This window comes from Rhynchophorus ferrugineus, unplaced genomic scaffold, assembly GCF_030347505.1.
Source record: "Rhynchophorus ferrugineus isolate W39M unplaced genomic scaffold, kcgeb_rfMv2 rfM9, whole genome shotgun sequence".
In the NCBI taxonomy this organism is placed as follows: domain Eukaryota; kingdom Metazoa; phylum Arthropoda; class Insecta; order Coleoptera; family Curculionidae; genus Rhynchophorus; species Rhynchophorus ferrugineus.
The window spans coordinates 11514034-11540385 of NW_027472588.1; the positions used below are offsets into that span (position 1 = coordinate 11514034).

Consider the following 26352-nt stretch of genomic DNA (forward strand, 5'->3'; position numbering starts at 1 on the left):
TAAAAACAACATTCTTAATCTGAAAAAAACCACTTTTCCGATCTGGATGATGACTCTAAAGACAATAATTTATTTAATATATAGTAGATCCGTCATTATTTATTCACTAATGCTTTTAACAGGTTAATTGAAAAGTCCCCGGCCTGACACTTAGATGGCGTTACTAGAATTAAATCCATATATTTTTCAGTTAGCCCTAACCCTCAAAAGATGTGTGTATAAATTTGACAGTGTCAGATCATTAGGTTGTGAATTATAGTATTTTGAGTGAAGCAATTTTTGTTATTGTGAAAAAATGGATAAAAAGGAATTTCGCGTGTTGATAAAATATTGCTTTTTAAAGGGAAAAAATGCAGTTGAAGCAAAAAGTTGGCATGACGCCGAGTTTCCAGACACTGCCCCAGGAAAATCAACTATCAAGGATTGGTATGCTAAGTTGAGACGTGGTGAAATGAGCACAGAAAGCAGTGAACGCAGTGGACGCCCAAAAGAGGTTGTTACCGACGAAAACATTTTAAAAGATCTACAAAATTATTTTGAATGACCGTAAAGTGAAATTGAATGATATTAATTGGACGTGTACATCATATCATTCACGAATATTTCGGTATGAGAAAGCTCTGTGCAAAGTGGGTGCCGTGCAAGTTCACTTTTGACCAAAAGCAACGAGGAGTTGATGATTCCGAGAAGTATTTGAAGATGATCAAGCGTAATAAACCCGAGTTTTTACGTCGATATGTGACAATGAATTATGGCTCCATCATTTCACTCCGAATTCCAATCTATAGGCAAGGTTATGGCGTCTGTATTTTGGGATACGCATTGAATAATTTTCATTGACTACCTTGAAAAAGGGAGAACCATCAACAGCGACTGTTACATAACGTCATTTAACCGTATTAAGGACGGAATTGCCGAGAAACGGCCGCATTTGTAGAAAAAGGAAATGCTGCTTCACCAAGACAATGCACTGCAAATCAGCGAAAACGATGACAGAAATTGATAAATTGGGCTTCGAATTCCTTCCTCATCCACCGTATACTCCAGACCTGGCCCCCAGCGACTATTTCCTGTTCTCAGATGTCAAAACAATGTCCGCTGGAAAGAAATTTTCGTCGAATGAAAAGATGATCGCCGAAACTGAGGCCTATTTTGAAGGAAAGGACAAATCGTACTACAAAAATGGTATCCAAAAGTTTTACGGTCACTATAATCAGTGTATCACCCTTGAAGGGAATTATGTTGAATTAAAAATCTAATTTTACCAAAAATATGTGTTTCACTATGGTAGTCCGGGAACTTTTCAATTGACCTGTTACGTACCATCAAATCAATTACTAATTACAATTTCAACAAAATACGTTCAGTATTAGTAATTATTCTTCATTGTGAGTTAAATTTAGTGAGAGAATAATAGCAGCCTTGTTGAAAATATAAATCGAAGTAATATAACGTACATACAAAGGAATGTAAAAAGATGTTCGTTGCAGACAAAGTCATATATTCTTCCCATACGCTGAAGATAACGCTCTTTCATACACTGACTAACACCTAATTGCCCATGTCGAATAATTCTTAAAATCATTCTCTCAGATATATCAACATACACGACAAACGTAACTAATTGTCTGCTTTGGAACCAACAAAAGACCCATCCTCGACGATTACTCATTCAATGGAAGGCAAAAAATACGTTTAGAATATGATTTACCGCTAATGATATCGTTAAAGAGCTAACACGTATAATGCCCCATAAAATTCGGAGAATTCGACTTACCTGACGTTCGGGTTCGAATCTAGCCTTACGCGTTTCCCTTGACAAATGGATCTTTTCTCACCCTGTCAAAAAAGCCAAAGCCTACGCATACTCGGGCTCATTTATAACGTTTAAAATTAATGAAGTAATCAGTTTAAGGAACATTAGTTTTATCGCTTCTGGCTGAAGTTTATTGGACGTATTGTTTCTGATGGCTGATATTTTCCAGGTGATGCGACAAGATGGGAGATGCGATTCATCGTTAAGACCGATCATTAAGTTTGGAGGTCGTTTTTTAACACCGTTTAAGATGCGAGATACGTTGTTTGAAACTTTATTGATGACTACTGTTAAAATGTGTTTCTATAAGTTAAGTACTAACTGCCAGAGTATACTAATGAAGAAAATGAGACCAATCCTTCACACAATCATAACGGCACCATCATGTAATAAAATAAAATGACAGTTAAATAATTTTAACCCTAATTCATTACAAAGCCTCGTGATGTACGATATATAGTTAATTCAAAACTGCACCGAACCTACGTATTCTGTCAAAGCGCCGCAATGTTGCCGCAGCAACAAAGTTTCGGTACATTTTGTTTTTAACATATAAAAAAAATTAATCTAAATAAAATTTAAAAAAATGTTATGTATTGTAATGTATTTTAACATTATAGTGCATCTGATTCATATATTATAGAAGGACTTAACTATAATTATAATTAATTATACAGCCACAGACACAACAGTTTATAGGTTAGAATTGTTTTATTGTATTTACATTTAACTTTTTTCCACGCTAGTATACGTAAAGTTCTAGGAGCGCTTTTTTATGTAGTGGTATCCTTCGAAGGCCTATTCCACCTAATTAACAATTGTATATCTGATTAATTTATTTTACTTTTATTAGAGAGCATATTTATGTTTTACGCTTAGTTCTTGTTTCCTTAATCTGGTTTGAATATCCTCCTCGACCTGAGTGTCTATTGTAATAATTCTTTGTAATACCCCATAACAATTTAGGATATAGTGATAGGGAGGAAGACATAATACTCTTTGGCCATCACATTCAGCAATCTGATCTACCATGTATATTTTCTCAAGTTTATTTCCAAAAAAATAAATAATATAAAATGCAATTAAATATTTCATTTATATACACCGAGTAGCAATTTGAAATAGTTCACTCTTTAACATAGTTTGTTTAAAACTTATTTTTTGTACTTTAAGCCATTACTTAATAACAGCCTTTGTTGATGCACTTGTTTGTATCTTCTTCACCAGTGTACTATGATATATTGCATGGTGCATTGTTTATAACAATAACTGATGGTTTCTCAAAGTTCTTTAAAAGCTGATTTTCAAACCACTCTATAAACAACTTATGATTCATTTCTCCATGGCAGTAACCCTTAGACTTTTAGGAAGACACTACTTATGCACCATCAAATCATTTCCCTTTCCAGCATGAACAACTATATGTCTACAATGAATTATTAATAAATTTTATGACTAACAAAACCTTATTGTTATTCCAATGTTCACCTTTTTCCATTAACTTTTCTTGTCTTTACACTGTATGTATTATCATCTTACCATGAGTGAAATATCCATGTCTCATCTAAATATACAAATTATTGCAATAATTCTTCCTTGATTTTATTGTATGTGTTTAAAAATTGTATTATTAGAAAAGCAGTATCTGGAAATTCCAGTAAACCCCTTCGTGGGTTATCTTTACACCGCTTAAATCCTATATTACCCAACAGTGTATGAAGGGCTATTCTACATGCCTCAAGTAGCCGCATATCTTATTGCTTTTTATGGATTTTTTCAAGACCAACAATTTTCTCTGAAAAAATGGTATTAAATTATGTTTTGATTGAAAAAATCAACTTACTGTTTTCATATATTTCGTATGTTTGAACTCTGATATAGCTTCAAGCTGATCTTGATTCGTCACCTGTTTCGCATAAAGACAGTTTTTTTGGTGAATTTAAGGTTATAGTGTATATTTAAGGTTAAAACCTGTTCTTATCTTAAAGTAACTTTGCAAAATCGTAAAATAACATTTTTTGTTAATATTTAGAACAGAATTATATTTTCAAAAATGTTCATTTCAATACATACTTGTTACAGTGAAACCTATTAGGTTTATAACCATAATATGTACTAAGTAAGTAATAAAAATATCAATTGATAAAATGTTGAAAGAATATAGTGTTAGTAATATGACAACCCATTAAAACTTATCCAAACTTATTACTTATTACTAATTCTTAATTTAATTGAGAGATACACAATAAAAAGAATCAATGTATTTTCTGCCAAATTAATAACTTACCTATATCTTCAATGAAAGTTATATTTTCTTTATTTATTTCTCTATTCTTCTCTTTTGTTGCTACTAAAGTTTTGCAACTGGTAACCAATGGTACCGGTTATCATTGAACGGTACTTTCGATAATTAAGTCATTGACCATCAGTTGATTAAGTCATCAGTTAATATGCCACCGTGCTTTTCTCACGAAACACTATCCCCCTCTATTTTTCTCACTGTACTCTTAAAATGTAAATGGTTTAGTTAAAAACCTTTTGATTTCTAATGATTTATCATATTCATATAATTACAATTTAAGTTTAAATCATTAACTACAAGTTTTTTACACTTATAATAAGGGGTTTTCTGTAACTAAGCAATGCTACAAATAGAATGGGGTACGCATACTCCTTGTAATTAGATGACGTATATTTTATTACTCAAAATAGAATTATTACAATATCAATGTCCATTTTGTGGGTATTAATGATGACATACTGATCAACATCTAGTTATTAATTTTGATATCACTGTTTTGCGCAATCCATTTTAGGTATCGAGTCACTCTCGTGTAATACGAATCGCTGAAGCAAAAGCCACTTGATACGATCCCAATCAGTACATCGTTCCAAATCAGGGGTGATCCGGAATCTCCTGAACACGGTGTTTCATCATTTGTTCCGATAGCGCAAATTAGAGACCTTGGACCTCTGCAGATGATATCGTCATCGATTATTTTCACATTCGCTTCCTTTAGAACGTTGGATGGGTGTCCGGTTTCGGTCAGACCCCATCCCGAAACTGTAGCACTGGCACCAAGGAATGATTCGTGTTCCTACAATATGAATAATTGAGTAATAGTTAATGATCTTAGGTCAACATATTTACGTTCGATTTGTTTGGTAAGCGTATGGTTTGTACTTTGTCGGTAAAATTGAGTGGTTCGTCCAGTTTTATTAAAGCAATGTCGTTTTGAGCAAATCCATCACTGCGAACGTTGTACAGAGGATGTCGGATATATGTTTTCGTTACTTGGTGTCCCTTGTCCTTGGAGGTAATGTCGTTGGTACCGTATACAACAGCTATTGACCAGATATCACTAAAATTATTTCACTAAATATACTTGGAAATTTAAAATATTTGTGTTTTTGTTTAAATATAATTTTATTTCAATAATAATCAACAACATTAATGAATAAATTACTTGAAGTATTGTCCATTGATTGCTATAACTGATTTTATATCCTTGATACAATTAAGGAATACTATCTAATTTATAATTCATGCAATTGAGGTACGTTACTAAATTGGAATTATACAACAAGGGAGGTAGAAATTCGATCAGCTACATTTCAAATAATTTAAGTAATTACACATCACAAGGTATATAATATGGAGATTGTAAAAATGGAGGCATTCATTAATGGCATGTTTGGTCGCCCAATCACATGGATTTTCGATCAGCGCCAGTCACAAGTAAACTAAATTTCCTGGATAGCAGAACATAAGATAATACAGTCTACTAATTTCATAGAATATTGAGAATTATTGTTACAATATACACAACAGCAACAATACGATGCAAAACTAACTTTATCAAGCGCTGAAACTGGCCTTCAATTCATTGAAAATAAAATCTCCTTGTTTTTAAGTAATTCTGGCTCTTTTTCAATACCTAAGTTGGACCATATTTCTTAACAAAATATTTTTAAGCACATCTTCTTCTCGATAAAGACAATGCAACAAATGCTGCAGCACTAACTTTAAACTATATAATAAAAAAAGGTTGCCACTATGAACAATTTGTCAAAAGTGTAGCATCTATTACCATCAGTGATAACTAATGTTTACGTAACTAATTTATTAGTAAAGTCACTTCGAGAAACCTCAAGAAGCCCAAAACTACTTTTGCCTACTTATTTTGGCTTGGTTTTCATTGGTTTTGTTATTAAAATAATATATATTTATATATAGCTAATTCTGTTAATAAGATATGTAAGTCTATATAAGTTAATTCTGACATAACTAAACCTCTTAAAAGTAGATTAAAATGTATTAAAATATGTTTGTATCAAGTATGGATAGTTCAGAACAAAAGAGTGAAATAGGAAAAATATAATTTTAACCAACATATAAGTATATACGAAGATGTAAACTATTATTAGCGAGAATATATCATATTGAAATGTTATAATAGAATTAAAGCATTTAAGAAATACATTAAGTTATATATCAAGATTTTTGAAATCTAAAGCAGTATAAATTAATTTATATGCTACTACTCTTACTCGTACTTTACCTACTGAAGAGTGAGGGTTCCCATGAACTATTTCCCATGAAATTCTATTCAACAATTTACTATATATAGTATTAAATTAGTTTGGTTAAAGGTAGTGCAAGATCTTATGACTAAAAACCTACGAATTATTGTGTACCTTTCCCTTCTAATATATACTCAACAAGATCCAGTGTATTTAAATTGAAACTATTTAAATATAAACATTATAAAGATACAAAACACCGGTGTGATATATACTGAAAATTACGCAAATTATTAGATTTTACTGTAGGACAAATTACTGCAGAATATAACCGTAGCTAGCCAAACTGATATAAAAATATTAATAAGTAATACATTGCCTTCTTTTTCTTCTGCTTCTTTAAACACGTTGAAGTTTTTAAACAAGTTGAAGGTTAAATCTATTAATATTCAACAAAACAACTTCGTTTAGTACTACGTATAAAAACAAATTAAACTATCTTATCCATATATGGCCCCACAGCCACATAAGTGACTCTAAACTAAGAAAAAAAAACACCATTTTATACCTATCTTCTGGGAAACAATGGCCCGCCGTTATAATATATCTTGATGACGCTAGTGCTCCACCGCACGATTTAACTTTACCATTTTTCATAATGATAACATTATAAACCATATACGGTCTTCCGCTGTCTTCGGATTCTCGTCCATAGGATATTCTGTTCTTTGACCGCTGATATACGGATTCCCGTTTACCCTCGATGGCTCGAAAGTAAGTCAATATCACGAAAATGAGTATCACATCATACCACATGGTAGCGCTTACTAGTCGATTACATGTTTCCAAACTTGTTACGAAAGACGAACACAAAAAAAATACAGTTATTATTGTTATCGGTTTTGCGTGTGTCGGGAATTGTTTTTTAGGGGAAATAAAATTTATAACGCAAAAAAGTTGTAAAATTTTATATCGTTCGTGCATTGAAACAGTAAAAATTGATACGAAAGTAATTGATTTGTTTTATATCGGTATTTTTTGTTCGTGTTAAATAAACGTTCAATAAATTGTTTTCAGAATGTTATTTTGTGAATTATCAGGTGATGAGTATTCGTCAAAATTAAAACTAGATGATTGATCTATATAGAATGAAGCCAGAGGTTACAGGGAATTTCGCGGTCACTGACCAAGAAAAAGTCGAGCTCCTCGCAGAGATTTATGAGGTTCTCAGATAATATATCCACCTCCAGCAAAAACCATCAAACCTAACGACATCGATACTGCCATCGACGAATCCATGTTCATTTAAAGCCCAGTCACCGCAAATTTTCCTGTCAACCCTCTCGTGCCCCCAAAATATCTGCAGACAATGATCGGCAAACTTTAAACCAAAAAATGCCCGGTTTGCCACAGAATATCTATCATCCAATAAAAAAGCTCCTGCATGAGCAATTCGCGGAACTTGCAAACATCCTTAATCCCATCATGAGGTTGCAACATTTCCTGGAGCCCTATCCATCGGACATATCATTGGAGAAGACTGGGAAAAACTCTTTCTAGTCGAAAATCAATCAACGCTGGCGTACCATAAAGCTCCACATTGGCCCCAGCCTTATTTAACCTCTTCATTTCAGATTAGCCGAAAAAAGAGCACATTGATGTCAGGTTTTACGCTGAAGACACTATTTTCTTCACGGCCTTCGGACTCGAGAATTCAAGAACCTTTACGGAAGCAGTTCCAATCAAGCGGCCCACAGAGATAGATATAGTTGTTGTGCTATCTTACAGCTTATAATAATAATAAAATTGTTTCTTAATTATTACATGTGCCTTATTTGCCAGTTTGTCTTTGATAATCTTTATGATTCCATGGTGTTACCCTATATGGAACGGTTACCCAACAGTTGGTGACTCAAAATACCAATGGTGTACGACTAAGAAACTGAGCTATTATTATACTCCTTGATGTCCATTCACCCTGAAGTGCAAGCTCCAAATTTCAGCAGACTATGTTAGTTCTCAGCAATCTCAATCCGCTCTTAATGCCCTTACATCATGAACTCTGATGCTTGTGCCGGGAATCCATGGACCAATAGTGTTTTTCAAAGCTTTTGTGTTCCTTATTTGTATTGGTTTACGGCTAGGCGTCTTTGAGTAACTTCACTCAACCTTGTTTGACCTTACAGCTTTAGCTGCGATACTTTTGCCCGAATTCCATTTAACTACACCAAGGTATATCTCGAATGACGGCCGAACTATTTCCAATCCAATGTCAACTTGTCAATTTGTTTCCAGTTAATTGAAAAGATTAAATCTAAGCAGCCTTATGATCTCCCCTAATGTCCTATCCATCACTATTATTACACCAGTTATGTTTCAAGGGGACTTAAATCAGAAAAACTTACTTTACTTAAAAAAAGATTTTAATTTTTGGAAAGAAGAAGCGGCTTGTTAAACAGTGATGCAAGTGCAACAAGCTGCTTTTGTTTAGACGTCTCACTCATCACCACCATTATGTATATATATATATATATATATATATATATATATATATATATATATATATATATATACGATTAACTACGCAGATAGTGTGGGAAGACAGGCAGTTATATTATTACCAAACATTCTATTAAAAAATCGTGTAATAATAATGGGTTCTTAATAATATCAGAATAATGAATATCATACCTTAAAATAGACTTTGAATAGTTTTATCTCTAATAGACATAGAACAAAATGGATGAGTGCCAATGATGCCAAATGTAATATTTGTTCATTGAATTTTATTCATTCACTAACTGAATGAAATTCGTTGAGCTCTGTGATGCAATCGATCTAAACATGCGAATATATATTGTTCTAATCAAGGACCAATTTTTGTTCTAAATGCGTGTTTCTAAATGTAACTTTACCACGTAAATATCATAGTTATCCTTCAAAAATTCAAAGCCAGGACTACTCATGATTCTCTGATATCATGTGAAGAATACATATGTAAATACATAAGATCCATTCGTAACAATAATTCCCTTTTAGAACGTTACTATGGCTTTAAACTTAAATACTCAATTAATTTGATTAGGTAATAAAGATAACATATTATTACATTTTAAAACATTTTGGATTTTAATAGATACTATTAAAACCTTGAATAATTTCTCTCTAATTTTAACAATTCTTTTATGTTCATAATTTCTCTATACGCTTATAAGTTCATTTTAAAAGATTTATAACAGCTAGTGCTACTGTATATTAAATCGCATCGGATACATTTGTAATAAGCTTCATGTTGAAGCCTGAGTGACTAGTTTCACTTAGTATGTGTCATTTCGTCGAAGTGTGAATAAAACATTTTTTTGTATTTAGTAAATCGTATATGCGGCTTTTCTTACTTTCTTACTTCTATTTGAGAAAAAAGACGGCAGAAGGTCATCGAATGCTGTAAATATTGGTCTCGATATTTTAAATGTTGCAATTTTGACACCGAAAATAAAAGGCGTTCTAGACAGGCAAAAATTGCGATGGAACCATTAATGAAACTACGAATCAAGCGACTAAAATTGATGCGTTGAAGCTGAGCATTGCCGGAATAACGGCCGGAATAAAAGCAAAGAGGTAACAGTAAGCATGAAAACACTAGAATACATATTGCAACATTAAAATGGAAAGTACTAAACCATCCCCCGTATTGTCCAGACCCTGTTCCTTCTGATTACTATTTGTTCCGCCATATGAGTCGTGATCTGTCTCAGCAGCGCCTTACTTTTTATGGAATCTGTAAATTGCCTCGAAGATGGAAAAAGTAGTGGCTGTACCGATGGAAAATACTCTGAATATCTGGACATCGATTCACCTAAATTTTGCGTTACGACGAAATAACAAAAACCTAATTTTATGACTCGAGGGATGCCCAATTTATTACGCAAAATCAGCAAAATACCTCCGCATCCATCTCGATGTTAGATTAAAGAGATTGATCTGAAAATTGTAAAATGTTTTAACGAAAATTAATTTTAATGAAAATATAACGAATACAAGAAAGAGTTAATTGATAAAAGAGTATACAAGAAACTAAATTACTTACGCAAAGAAGAGACAAAATAATCTGTATTTTATTAATTTTTTATTATTTTTTTAACATTTTTTATCTCCAAGAACTCAGTAGCAGTATAATATTGAAACAAAATGTATCCAAAATTTTCCATAAAACGTGAAAGGTTGCCAATAACCACAGCAACTGAGAAGTAATACAAAAACTTGATATTACTGAACTGAACTGAATTATTTGAACTTGTATGAAGTCTGGCTCTGTCTACTAAATTTAACTGTAATTTTCGCACTGGTCTTACTTTTAAACTGGATCAAATACAACAGAAAAGTGGTAAAAAATTCATTTATAATTAATATTGTACTAAAACTATCTAATAAATTATAGTCCTACACTAAATCTCGGTATATGTTAATCTGTATATTGAACACTGAAATTCAATTGATATAGTAAAGAATTTTTCAATTATATTTTATAATGTATTCTTTAGTAATTGAGATTCATTTTACCGGATTTAACACTACTCATGCCTCCTGCGGGATTCGAACGCGTAACAATCGCATCAGTAGGAAGGCCATCCAATTTCTTTGATCTCCTCTGACATGGAAGGAACAGATTCTATCTGTATTGAATAAAAAAACTTGATAACTCTGATTAACGAAAATGCTTACTGAAATGAAATATTGCATATTGGGAGCTAAAATAGTTCTTCAACTATATAATATCAAGATGCAGTCTCCCGACTAAGATTACACCCTTTCGGTTTGGTACCGGGCAATCTCAATTTATAGAATAGCACTAAGACCATCATAAAACAGAAACCTTAACTAAAACTTTAACAATTCAAAGCAGTATGCTTAAGAACAGCAGAAATAAACCCGGTAACGTTGTAATGCCCAAGTTCCATTCTCGCGAATCCCGCAGGTGCAATATCCTGCAACGCAATCTCCGAAATGAAAATTTCTTCAAAATGTTTTCCACTAAAATAAATTACAGCTTATTCGAGGCAGCATGGCCCGGCACGAGAAGCTTATAGTGTTCGTAATAGTTCCGGAAACAGTAAGAATGGTTTAAAATTCATTTGATTCGTAAAAAATGCATCACAATCAGGAATAAGTACGGCCGGCCGTGGTGTGAGCGGAATATTCTATTCCTTACTGTCCGCGGCAGGCATTAGAAACAAAACAGATACGTTGGAAAAGAATAAAAATGACATGGTTATAGACTGCGATGGTGAAAAAGTGATCATTTATGTCTCAAAACGAAAAAGTTTCGACTGAAAATGCAGTATTTCACGTCGGTTTGAATGGCTTTGATATTTTTAAAGCGCACAATTTTCAGGTGCCTGAAAAAGGCAGTACATAGAGGCGGAGAAATAGTATGCTATTTATATTTTATATGTGGATTTTTTTATATGTAGGAAAATATTTCTGTTTTTTGAATTCAACTTTCTAATAAATTAAACTAAAATGAGAGGTGATAAAGATAAAATATTATAATATTACAAAGTATTTTTGTTCTTAATAAAAGTTAGAAGACCTTGAATATATCTCGCTAATTTTAACAGTTCTTTTAAATTTATCATCCAACAGAGAATATATTTCTTTTATGGGCCTATAAATTTATTTCAAAGGATTTAAATTAATTAATTACTGATTTATTGTAAAGGATTTACAATAGATGGTGTTCCCATGCATTAAATAGCATCAGGTAGATTTCTACTTAGAACCTACTTCATGTTGAAGCATCAATAACACATTTTTAGTATGTGTTATTCCATCGAAGCGTGAACTAAAAATGTTTCCAGTGCCTTGATGGTTTCTAAATTTATATCCACATGAGTGAACCACATTTGCGGAAAGTTTTACTTGTATACTACAATATCAGAAAAAGACGACTGAAGGTCTTTAAATGCTGCTTAAAGCTTAAGACAATCATGCTCCACGTGATGTCTGAATATTGATTACGACGTTTTGGAAGTGATGTTTTTTTTGATACAGCCAAAAAATGCGATGAAACTATCAACCAATCGCTATCGACTACAGTTGATATAAGAGGAAAGACACAACAGTGAGAATGACATTGCACGAAGATATATTGCAAAACCGGCCAAACATAATTAGAAACACTGATAAACACAACTACTACCCTATCCGCTCTATACTCCAGACCTTGTGCCTTCGGATTATTCATCTTTTCGGAGAAAATTCAGCAAAACATCGAAATATGACTCCATAGACCTAAATGTTAAAGTATATTTGTTGGTTCTCCACATGTGAAGGAAGCTGCAAAATATACCCAGCAAAATATGGAAGTAGTCGATCGAACATCATGCCAGAGAAATATATGAATGTTATAATAGTGATGAACCACTACGCTGATATATAAAAAATCTCCGTGTTGTCTAACTAAGAGACCTATGATCTAAAGAGAAAATTTAATTGTCCAAGAATTGTTTACTATTGGTTGGATAAAACTACTTTTCCTTTTGTTGAATATTTACGCAAAAAAATGAGGTAAATTTGAAGATTAAAAATCCGTGCAAGAACTCGTACATAAATTCGTTGATATTTAAGTTGTGTTTTGGTTAGTATAAAAAGAAAAATAGTGAAAATATTTTGATTTTTTGTTAGTTTTGAAATCGAACAAAATTTTGTGGCATTCCAAAAACTTCATTGACATAAGCTAAAATGTCGAACTTTCGTTCTCGATATATTCGTACCATTTGTACCACTACTAAACCTTTATCGACAACGATGAATCTATTTTTGATTGCATTTGACAGAGTAAGAAGTCAAACAATATAGGTTATACTGAAACAAAAGTAAGTAATAAAATAATATGAGTAATTCAAAAAATATACGGAATAAACCATAAATACTGTAGTGATGGACAATTAGATAATAGACAGCTCCATAACTCCAGGGGGTAAGTAGTTGGAACGCGGTACTGATAGGATAGTAAGGATAGAAACAGTAAATGCATTTAAATATCAGGTTAAATGACAGGTTAAGAAAAAAAAAAGGAAATACGTCAATACTTCAGACCCATTCGAAAAATATATAGCAGACAACTTAGTTATCAGAGACAGTTAGAGCATATGGAAGAGACAAGACTGAGAAGACCAAAGGACGACATTTATTAACCTGGCAGAAAAAAAGCGAGACATTGTAGAAAAAAGAAACCTCTCTGGAAAAGCATTATTAAGCAGAAAAAAGATATGTTTTTTTGTTTTTTCTTATTACTGATTAGTGTTTCCACAATCTGCCCAGACGACAATAAGCATTTGTTAGGTTGTTTTGTTTGTTACACAGCATGTAGAAAATCACTTCATTAAGTGATTTTCTGTAAAAAATACGATTTTACTTAATTAGTCTTATATCTAAGCTTATTCTAAGGTCTATATATGTCCAATAATCAGATCGGATGGTAACACACGTTATAGTTCACAGTCATTTCGCATATTTAGGTGATCAGCGAGTACATTGGGATGCCTACTGACACAAAATTGCAATATTTTAACATCAAATATTTACTTCCGGTTTACGAGAGAAATATCAAATTCGGATTTAATTTTTAAATTAAATCAAAAACAATAGCAAATATTCTTTCCAATTTGGTCTATTTTCTCGACTCTCAACCACTTATGTAAAATAAAAACGACCAACTAATACTTTAACGTTGAGATAATCAAGTGTTTAGCATTCAAAAAGTTTCCCATCCGGTTAGATCCAGTGGATACGCGCCCTGAATAGATATAATTAAACTCGTTGACCCCCTCCCATATATATATATATATAATTTTTTTCATTCTCTCTCTGGAAATGAGCATATATATATATATATATATATATATATATATATATATATATATATATATATATATATATATATATATTGGCACACGTGACCCCGAGACCTCAGCCTTAACCCTGGCTTGGGAAAGCTTTATCTTTTATTCCTCAATTACCCTCGAAAAGATATCGCCTCGCGAGACCACCGTAATATTTAATTTCAGCATCGGTGGGCGCTTTGTCGTTTAATAGGGGAGCGGTTCTCTGTGGGATAAACTGTGAATGAGGAAGGTGGAGGTGAGATATTTTGATCTCGCCGATAAGACATCCCACGTGTACGAGGGTGAAGAGAAATTGATTTTCCAACGATAAGGCTCTGAAGTATTATTAGATTGATTTTTAGTTTGGTTTACCTGCATTTTAGAGTGTACACTGAAACCAATAGCACTAGCGAAATTAACTCTGGAGTATGACACATTCTTTGTATATTCATAAGAATGTAAGTGCTACTTGAACTTGCCGAAGAATGATGCTAAAACTTAAACAAGGAATATACACAATAACTACACATATGTTAATACGTTCGCGATGACCAATTTTGATTATTTTTAGAGTTCAACAATATGATCAATGGCCAATAAGTACTTGATGCTACAATAGTTATTTTATTGGTCGGTAGATCAGCAGTATACAAGAAAACTCCTAATTATATTAGTAAGAGTTCAGTGTATATTATGAAACCCACATTGTTGCTCTAGAATAATTTTTCTATTGTCAATTAACCCATCTAATGTAACGTTTCTCAAAAACTAAAATTATATTTACAATAAACTTCTTTTTTTTTCAGAATTATTTTAAACCAATTTGAGAGCCAAAATAAACTATGCTCACCAACTTTCCAAATAGTTAGCATTACACTATATATAAATTTTGTTAATTATATGTCCTCTTGTGGTAGTTCTTGTAGATTATTTGCAGTTATATTGTTTGATTCTCTACTTTTTGTATAACTTTTTAAAATCAATTTTTTTAATTAATAAAGAATATATCGGATTTTATTCTTATATATATCAGATATATTTGTAGGTTAGCGCATTTTGAGTTTTCCTCCTATATAATGATGTTCTTTATATAATGAATATTCTGTTGCCACTATTGCCGTCATATTATCTAAACATTTGGTTTTTTTCATTGTAAAGTCCTTTAGCCCTTTTATTGCTTTGTTGTATTTCTTTATTGACTATTTTGACTATTTTATAAACTATATAAACAAGTAATTTTCCTAAACCTGATTATCTTGCAATGTGAATGTTTAACAATATTTACATAGAAATTCCTATTGCGTCACTCTTCCACTATAATAGTATTTATTTTAATGATTCACAAAGTAGCAGAAAAGTATTTTGTTCAAATCAAAATGCCAACATTAGAATTAACGCTTCCTTTTCATGCATATTCTTCAATTTTTAAATTAAATTTATTGTAATATGTTTTATGGCAGGTTATATTCCCCTATGATGGAAGCTATCTGATAATAAGAGTATCTTAAGTAATGTTGACGATGTGACAATCATTAAACTGGCATACGCTATAATAATTCCATTAACATATTGCTTCTACATCATATCCCATTTGTCAGTATTATTTTCAACTATATAAAAGTAATAGTATTGATGTGATATATCAGAAGCCACTTAATTTCAAGGCTTATGAAAAAAAAACCCACGCACTCTCAGAACCTATTTTGGATATCTAAGCCATTGATGAATAAACTATTTCAAAGAATTGACAATGAATACCACTTCGAGCAGTTTCGCTATATCAGTTTCATTGTTTGTTTGACAAAAGGAAATTTTTATACGGCATGTTATGTTGTGACTGCAATGAAAAATGAATCTACTAAGACAATTTGAAGCACAATTTGCCACGTTGAGTTATCCCAAGGGAGCCATTCGTATAGACACTGAAACGGAGAATTTATAGGCATAAAGTCTTGATGAGTATATAGTAGGATCAACAAGATGTAGTATATTACGTGCTGCTAACTTCGAAAGAATCTGTTTATTCAGATGTCTATTAACCTCAATTGGATGACGCGTTGTTGCAAGAAAAAGCGAATAACAGACTAAACAAGTTTGAATGGTAATTTTTTCCGCATTCAGTGCACTCACCAGACATAGCACCTTTCTATTATCACTTCTTCAAATCAATGTAGCATGATTAACTTGTTACACGGTTTCGAAATGCTGAAGAAGTGCTGCTAAATCAACATCATTATTTCCACACGATTTCGTCATATTGGCGAAAAGATGAGAAAAGAGGTAAAAACTACATGTTATCAAGTATAATTTATTTTAAGATTATAGTATATCTAAAAACTGCATTTAATTATACAGCCACAATAGTTTATAGGTTAGATTTATAACCTCTTATCACTATTACTTTCGAGAATTTTGCATGCGACTTTGATAGGCTCATTTGTTTACGTGTTCGAACTAATCAGACAACATTGTGTCTTTTTTTAACTAGAATAAAGTGATAAGGAAAATATTGTCTAATTCTAGAACAGATTTACAAATTGCGGCAGGCAATACATTAAACATCTTCATGACTAGAAACCTTGTATAAACTATATATTATATCAATTCTTATCAATAAAATCCTTTTTAAAGAGAAATAATGATCAGAATACACACAAGGATCTAATAACTACAATCTACAGAACTGCAGATTGTCGAATCAGTCTAATAGGATAATATTCATTCTCAAAAATATTGTTATCGAAATCAGTACTTTGGATTACTGCTGGACAGTTCAAAGTAATCTACGAATAATATTTTAACTGTAATCATAACTGCAGATTGTCGAATCAGTCCAATAGGATAATTTTCATTCTCAGAAATATTGTTATCGAAATCAGTACTTTGGATTACTGCTGGACAGTTCAAAGTAATCTACGAATAATATTTTATACCTTTCTTAAAATATCCAATATCTGACAGGTGATTTCTATTTGCTTGGCGGCTCTTACACGATAATAGTCAGTGAACTCTCGTCATTTTAAGTATATTTTAGGTTTTAAATACTCGCCAACATATATTTATTATTTACGCGCGTTATTGTCATGACGTCACCTTTAATTAATTCGAAATCATTAAAATCGAAAGCATCAAACAAAATAATTTTTTACGTGCTAATTATAAATTACAAGTTGTATAAATAATGAGTTTTCCCTCTATATCTTGAAGCGATGTATCTAAATTTTCTAGCTTATTTTTGCCAAGATTATTTTGGATGTAAATTTTTATCTTTTATTTCATTTATACACTTTAATACAATAGTAATTCAGTTCGATCGTACAACAGAAGGAAAACAAGCCGTTCAGCTCCCGGTCTTTATGCGGCAGGTCCTCAGGGACCGGTCCTTCACTGTCGCCGTGTCCCTGGCATAGAACTGTCCACTCCGATAAGTCTCATCGTCATAGGTCTGACCTGCGATTAGTCTCTCGGGTTTTGGAGCATTGTGCGGCCGACAGCGTCGTTGATTCGATATGACAGTAGTTTCGCTCCAAACATGACTATTTATTATGAGACATACACCTCGTTTCTTTTCTCCCATTTGTTTCCGTTAAGAAGAAATTTCTATTATGTCCTTTTATTGTTTAAATTTCAATGACAAATTTCAATGACAATAATCCTTTATTATTTATGTGTTTTATGATTTATAGAATGACATCGTATTTCTCTCATGAAGGTAAAAAAGTATGTTCAGCTAAATTCTTAGATGTTGCACAAGTCTTCGGTAAGGTCTGACATAACGGCGTTGTTCATAAGCTACAGAAAATTCTACCAAAGCATCATACTGAGCTACTAAAACCTTACATTACAAGCAGAATGTTTAGGGTCACACAAAATGGAAACTAAAGCAGGTATACCACACGGAAGTGTATTGGAGTCAATTATTTATCTAGTATAAAAGACTATATCACGATCGCCACATTTGCGGCATCATACGGCAATTCTTGTTGTCGGAAATAATAGCGAAGAAACGACATGAAAATTACAGCAGGCAAGTGACAATATAAATAATTAGACCCAAACTTAAAAAATGAAAATTAAGTAAATTAAATCTGATCCCACGTAGTTCATCATTAATCAGACCGCACAAATACCAATAATAATAAATATTATTATAATTCCAACTACAAAACTAAGTATCTAGAAAGGAATCTAGATGCAAAGCTTCTCTGGGAAAAAGATGTAAAAAAGAAAAAAAGCTGGAGTTAAAGTATAGGAAAATGTTTTGGTTAATTATCAGCTATATATATATATATATATATATATATATATATATATATATATATATATATATATATATATATATATATATATATATATATATATATATATATATATATATGGAATTCAACTATGGGTGTGTTCCGCGAAATGTAATAAATACAATATAAGTTTTCTGGAACAAATTTTGAGAAGTATTGTAGGTGCATCCAGATACTACAGGACTGATTACTTACAACGAGACTCTCAGATATAGACTCTATTCTCATGTCAATGTCGACGTAATACAACTCGTGGTTAACACCAGAACAGGACACGGAGTCTGAAGAATCAAACTATTTGTTCTTATGTAGTGTGGTATAGTGAGGTGCACTTAATAGAAAAACAGGAATGTTAATACATAAATATTCTTAGAGACTAAAATAGAGCCGATGGGTCGTCCTAAATAATAAATTGTAGATTATTTAGCAACTACTAGTAGCAACGAAATAAATAATTTTTGAAAAAATATTTCATCTTGCTCTAGAAATTCCAATTAATAACTAATAATTAGAATCTCAACAATACTGTTCCTTTGTTTTGTATTAATACTACACACTACCAGGTCAAAAAATTTGGTACCCTTGAGTGGTTTTGTTTGATTTATGTTATTGAGAGAATGCCTCAACATTGATGTGGTGAAAAAACCTTTGTTCATGACTCAGGTCTTTTAATAATCATATTAATGCTATTGATCATTCAATTCAAATCCCTCTTTATTTCTGAGGTACTATGGAACATTAATACTACTATTCAATACTTTATTCTTAAACCACTGATTTATGACCAGATTCTTCTTGTTTGAACAGCTTCATATCTGGACGTCATATGTCCTTATAGGGTTAAGAACTTTCAGTACTTTATTATATGTTGGCGGTATAAATATCCTTCCAAATAGTCAATATTTTCTTCTAAATTTATGGGCATATATATTAATTTTAAAAGATTTACATCAGATGGTGTTACTTTTTATTAAATCGCAATGGGCACATTTGTAACTACCTTCATATTGATAGCCTTCACTTTTCAGTAGATATCATTTCCTTGAAATATGAACAAAACTTTTTTTCAGTGCATTGAAAATGTCTATCGAGTAAATAGCACAAGCAAATATAGCTACGGGATAGAACCACCATAGAAGAGTTTAGAACTATTTAGAGTGCTGTGTAGTAATCGGCCGAGTTTCCATTTGTGAATTGCCACTGCCACTATGATGAGCGATATATTGAAATGTGTAAATTAAATGTAATACCATATACCATATTAATTAATATAATAATGTATGTAGTTGTCAGGTAAGTATCATATCTCCTTTATATAAAAATTAATTGCTGTTCATTAGTCCTGCTGAAATCGGTTAGACCGAATTAAATAATTTTGTTTACCAAATATTTATAGATGCTGGGACAAGGTTTATATGGTGAGAAATTATAGAATAATTGCAAGGAAAATATTAAAAACAAAAATTTGATTTTCCGATACTAAGTGCCACTATCATTGTTATAATATATATCATTGCTATACCTGAATATAGGGAAAACTCATTATTTATACAACTTGTAATTTATAATTTTAGCCACGTAAAGAAATTATTTTGTTTGATGCTTTCAATTTTAATGATTTTGAATTATTTAAAGGTGACGTCATGACAACAATGAATATTTTGGCGAGTATTTAAAACCTAAAATATACTTAAAATGATGAGAGTTCACTGACTATTATCGTGTAAAAGCTGCCAAGCAAATAGAAATCACCTATCAGATATTGGGTATTTTAAGAAAGGTATAAAATATTATTCGTAGATTACTTTGAACTTTCCAACAGTAATCCAAAGTACTGATTTCGATCAAAATATTTCTGAGAATGAATATTATCCTACTGGACTGATTCGACAATCTGCAGTTATGATTGCAATTAAAATGTTATTCGTAGATAATAATACTTATTACCCACGGGTGGATTGACGACATTCTAAGAGATTAATAAAAAAATAAAAATGTCTCGAAATACACACAACCATTACAAATGCAACAACAAATTTATCACACTAGCAGCGCTGTTGTCATGCCCAAATGCAGATCATCCATTCTTACAAATTTTAATAAAAAATGTATTTGTAACAGTTATACTCACAATCCAACGGTGAAGGAACTATTGTCCAAGAACTACAAATGGTCCTTCTTCAGAACAACGACTTAATCAAAATACCTAAAACAGCTTCGGGTTGTATGCTATCTGACAGCCATAATATCAGGATCAGACCTGATAAGATACCCGTTCGTCCACAATTGATGAAATGGCTATTACTATTATCGGAGAAAGAAAGATAGATCTTGGTGACACCAAGTTCACCGTTCCATCCACTTTATCATATAATTTTCATTGCTATAATTTTCTAATAAACGAAAATATTATTAACACGAAATAAAACGCATATTATTAAAATAACTTTCGATATATTTAAATCTATACTACTTGATATGCGGCCGAAGTAGCCGAATAACGACAGCACATGTGTGCGTATTTCCCAGACTACGAGCAGTTATTCTTCAATTAGTGGTCGTCCACAGGCCCCTCGGGAACTTGGGGTACGGTCCCAGAATCGCTACTTATTTACGGATTACATATTACGGCGAGTAAAACATGTGATTTATGATATACGTTTTATTTTGCCGAGGGAAAATTGACCGTCGGTTTTGGAATTACCTCGACGTAGTACGAAAACGTCGGGGATGGTTGGACTTGGGGCCGAATGGATGGTGGAGAGTTAAAGGCGAACCGTCATTGATATGGACGTGCATCACGATAAGGGGGGACCAGGGGCGTGCCAATAATGTAACGTTATAAAAGGCGTATCTAATAAAGACACAATTGTTTCAAAAAATATAATAAATGTTAGACACAACAGGCCAATTGAAAAGTCACCGGCCTACCGTAGTTAAACACTTTTTTTTTGCAAAATTAGCTTTTTCATTCAATATAATTCCCTTTACACTGATTATAGCAACCTTCCAACTTCTCGATACCACTTTTGTAGTACGATTTGTCCTTCCTTTCGAAATAGGCCTAAGTTTCGTCGATCAGCTTTCATTCGATGAAAATTTCTTCCCAGAGGGCATTCTTTTGAGATCTGAGAAAAAGAAATAGTCGGTGGGTGCCATATCTGGATGAGGAAGCAATTCGAAACCCAGTTCATGGATTATTGACACGGTGCATTCTTGAAGAAGCACTTCCTTTTTCTTCAAATGCGGCCGTTTTTCGGCGATTTCGTCCTTCAAACGGTCCAATAACACTATGTAATAATCGCTGTTGATGGTCCTTACTTTTTCAAGGTAGTCAATGAAAATTATTCCATGCGCAGACCAAAATATAGACGCCATAACCTTGCCAGTCGACAGTTGCGTTTTCCCCCGCTTTGGAGCGGCTTCATCGTGTGCAGTCCACTCGGATGACTGCCGATTGGACTTCAGAGTAAAATGATGGAGCCATGTTTCATCCACTGTTACATATCGACGCAAAAACTCGGGTTTCTTACGCTTGATCATCTTCAAACACTGCTCCGAATCATAAACACGTCGTTGTTTTTGATCAAAAGTGAGCTCGCACGACATCCATTTTGCACAGAGCTTTCTCATACACAAATATTAGTGAATGATATGATGTACACGTTCAGTTGATATCTTTAGAGTGTCTGCTATTTCATTCAATTTTAATTTACGGTCATTCAAAATCATTTTGTGGATTTTTTAATATTTTCGTCGGTAACAACCTCTTTCGGGCGTCCACTGCATTCACAGTCTTCGGGGCTTATTTCACCACGTTCTAAACTTAACATATCAATCCTTGATGGTTAATCCTGAGGCAGTGTCCGGAAACTCGGCATCAAGCCAAGTTTTTGCTTCAACTGTATTTTTTCCTTTTAAAAAGCAATATTTTATCAACACGCGAAGTTCCTTTTTATCCATTTTTTTAACAATAACAAAAGTTGCTTCACTCAAAATGTTATACTTTACAAACTAATGATCCGACAGTTGTCAAATTTATACACGCATCTTTTGAGGGTTAGTGCTATCTAAAAAACATCTGGATTTAATTCTAGTAGCGCCATCTATGTGTCAGGCCGGAGACGTTTCAATCGACCTGATACTAGGTATACGGAAGTACGCCTTGAACTATTAAGCGTAAGAAAAAATATATTCCAATAGACAGAGAAACGCCCAAATCATGCAACCTGGGATAGCCGTCAGATTGGTGACATAAAATGTATAAACAAACCCGGCGGGTAGCCATGCGAGCTAAGAGTTTGGCTCGCCGACAATTACATATTGGGATCGAATCACACTGGAAATAAAGGTTTCTTTTAAAGTTTATAAAATAATTTAAAGAATAGTGTTCGTTTTTGAAACGATATTATAACGGGAAGTGAGTAATTAAAACATTATTAAATGAAGTTATTTAACTTCAGGCGATTATTCGTTGTAATTATTACAAAGTTTTATTATTGCAAGTTTAGATCACTTTGCAATAATTTAAACCAGAACCAGCTGTTGGGAAAGTAATTAATATCACTGTCTAACTCAAAACAAATAGATGAAAAACTATTCAAATAAAATAAAATATTTTTAAGAAAAAAATTAAACCGATTTCAAAAAATAAATAAGAAAAAATAAAAATAAAAAACAATAAAACTTTGATTTTTAACACAAAAATAAAATTTCAAGATAAAATATCTACATAATTATCGTTGTAATAACTAAACAAAAATAATCAAAAACTTATTTAACTTATCTACTACACGTATTTTATATTCTACTATATACACACAATTTAGCTTAATACCTACTAGCGTTGGGAACTATCGACTGAAAACAGTCGAAAGAGTCGATAGTTGCAAAACAGTCGAAACAGTTGATAATCAAAAAACTAGCGTCAAATACACGGTTCTACTGTTTTGTTCAATTCGTGATGTCAGTCGAAGATGCACGAACCCTTTCCGGTATAAATTACGAGAGAGTCCTTTCCTCTAAGATATAGAGGAGATAATTGCTTGAATCAGTTATTTTTTTTAACGGTAGAATAAGAGAGATGTACTTTTATATTTGAGTGTTCTATGATCTGTAGAAAAGAATGGAATTTTTCTATGGAATGGAATAATACCCCACAAATGTTTTGTTGTATTTTAATATGTTAATTGCTATTTTCAAATAATATACTATAACAGATATAAACAATACAGTAGAACTTAAACAAAACCTAAAAGCTAAAGATGTACAATAACCATAAATACTAAATAAAAATTAACCGTATACCTAATCATAGAAAAAAACTAATTGATGACATAATTAAAAATTATCGCACAATAACTGCTTGAGCTTTTTTAAATAAAGTAAACACTTCATTTATTATTGAAGGAAAGCATAAAGCATACGACAGAGCCTGAGTTAAAAATCAGTCTAATGAAACTAGTAGAACCAAAAATAGTAAAAGTACACGACTGAAACAGTCGATAGCAAATCAACAGTCGGGCAGTAATCAACAGTAACAATATCAGTCGGACCGAAAACCGTCACTAGTAAAAAGTAGTAAGTAAAATCAGTCAAACCAAAAATAGCGATTGAAATAGTCGATAATAAAAAGTAACCATTTACTTAACAGCCGATAGTCGATTTCAGTCGATACTTCCCAACACTAATACCTACCTAAACCTATTTATCTATTTACAGTATTATTACTAAAACTACTACTGTACCAACTGACTACTTTGAAGTCTGTGTCCAACGAATTATTATTTTTGTATTGATCATTATAGAAGATATAATTTGATAGAAATGAAACCTTATTATTCAAATGAGTATTAGTTTTGACAACACTTGGAAAAGTTGAAAAATGTTGGATGGCAATGGCAAAAATTGATGACAAATAATTTATTTGGTTTCTAGTTGATATGGTCGATATGGACACCATCTCTCATTGATAATACCCGCCTCTCACAACCTAATATTAGGGTTGGTCTGTAAATTGCTTTGTACAATTTCATTTTAATTTTGCTGAATTTTTCCTTTTTATTATTGACTTTGTTATTTATAGCGAAGTACAATATCGTGGTTTTTCGAAATCTGGAACTCGTCTGAGTCTCCCGGCATCGATTATTTTCAATATCTTTACCTATATTCTATTTTTGCACCCTCAGTTTGAATATTTATTAATTCTGACTCTCCCACTACCATAATGTTCGTTTTACTTTTATTCATTATCAGTACATATTCTCTTAATATACACTCTGATATCCAGCCTAAAAGTTTTACTTGTTATATTTTATGAAAGTAAGACCGTCATAAATTTACATATGTTTGAAAATAGAAATGTTTGAGCCTAAAAACGTGTACTTGCTTCACGTATTATTTTACCCATTTAACTAAAAGAAAAAAAGCCTCCGAAGCTCATCGTTTGCTGATAAAAACGTATGTTGAGTATACTCTAAACTTAGAAACATATGAGCCAAAAAACCCAAATCGTTTTGGTCGCAAGACGATGCTCTCTGTTTGAGAAACCTGGTGAAGCAGTTAATAGCGATCGGTACCACCAACACGAAGACACGGTAAAGTGATTTTACAGCATGATAACGTGCCGTGTCGTAAAGCAAAACCGGCCAAGTAAGCGTTGAAAACGTTTGGATCGTACACATTTTCGCATCTGGCGTACTCTCAGCCTTTCTATGTCCGACTGTCAATTCTTTTCATCAACAGGTCACGTGCTTGCAGAGTAGCATTTCGGCCAGCTTCGAAGAAGTTAAACAATGGCTCCAAGAATAGTTTTGCTCAAAGGACAAAGTTTTTTTGAAATTTCATCCAAAAATCGCCTAAAAGATTTATTGTTAGAATCAAACGGCCAATACCTCGAATAAAAAAATGTTTCAATTTTTTTTCAAAATTATATACTTTTATCCCAAAAAAAACATAGACCTAGAGTTAATATTCCATCAGTTTCAAATTTTCTCTAGGTATTCTGGCCAATCAGTTATTAAGATAACGACATTATCAGCGAAAGGTTCTATATGTGGTCCTTTTTTGTTTATTTGAATTTTCTTTATTATTTCACCCGTTAATATTATAAACAGGGTTGGGTTTAATCTTCCGTCCTGTCTTATCTCCGGTTGGGTCTTGAAGGTTTTTATTTTGTTGAATTATTTTTATAGTTTTATAACTTACATATCTTTGTTCTAATATCTCCCATTTTACCTCTCTTCTTACTATGTCAACGGTCCTTTCAAAACTAGGAATATATTTTTTAAATTTATTAATATAATTTATAATACATATATTTTTTGATCAAAATGAACAATAAGGAACACAAATGAACCGTTGACTAATTTGTACGTTCATTATAAACATATATTCGATATTCCAAAGATATTGTATATTATTTTAGACTCAACGTTCTATTATACTTGATTTTAGAAAAAGAAAACTTAACCCTGATGGAAAATCATTGTAAATTTAAAATGGAAGTTTATGTACGATGTATTCCATTAACGGAATACACGGTAAAAATATGCGCTCGCGTAACATGAATGCTCAATGGTGGCAGAATATTATTGGAAACATTATTCAAATATTATTCATTGTTTTTACAAACAAGAAAGACATGCCGTCGAGGAATATTTTAATAAAAAAGATCAAAGGCAAAATGCGACTGAAAGTTGTTTTCTAATATCGCGGCACTGCTTTTACCATTACGCGAACACGTTTGCTATAAAAATTCAAATAAAAACTATGGTAAAAATATCTTTCCCTTACATGCAGAATAAAGCTCTATCAATTATTTTGCTTC

At 32.2% G+C, this 26352-nt stretch overlaps 1 protein-coding gene across 1 annotated transcript; it reads right to left on the bottom strand.

Moving 5' to 3' along the window:
• Window positions 1–4490: 4490 nt before the first annotated feature.
• On the bottom strand, window positions 4491–7231 carry LOC143202068 (mast cell protease 1A-like). Its single transcript, XM_076413339.1, has 3 exons — window positions 6909–7231; window positions 4968–5178; window positions 4491–4914 (listed from the first exon to the last, which is right to left on the bottom strand). Exons 1-3 carry the CDS (start codon window positions 7154–7156, stop codon window positions 4588–4590), a joined length of 786 nt encoding a protein of 261 aa, XP_076269454.1. The 5' UTR covers window positions 7157–7231; the 3' UTR covers window positions 4491–4587.
• Between the last annotated feature and the right edge of the window lie 19121 nt (window positions 7232–26352).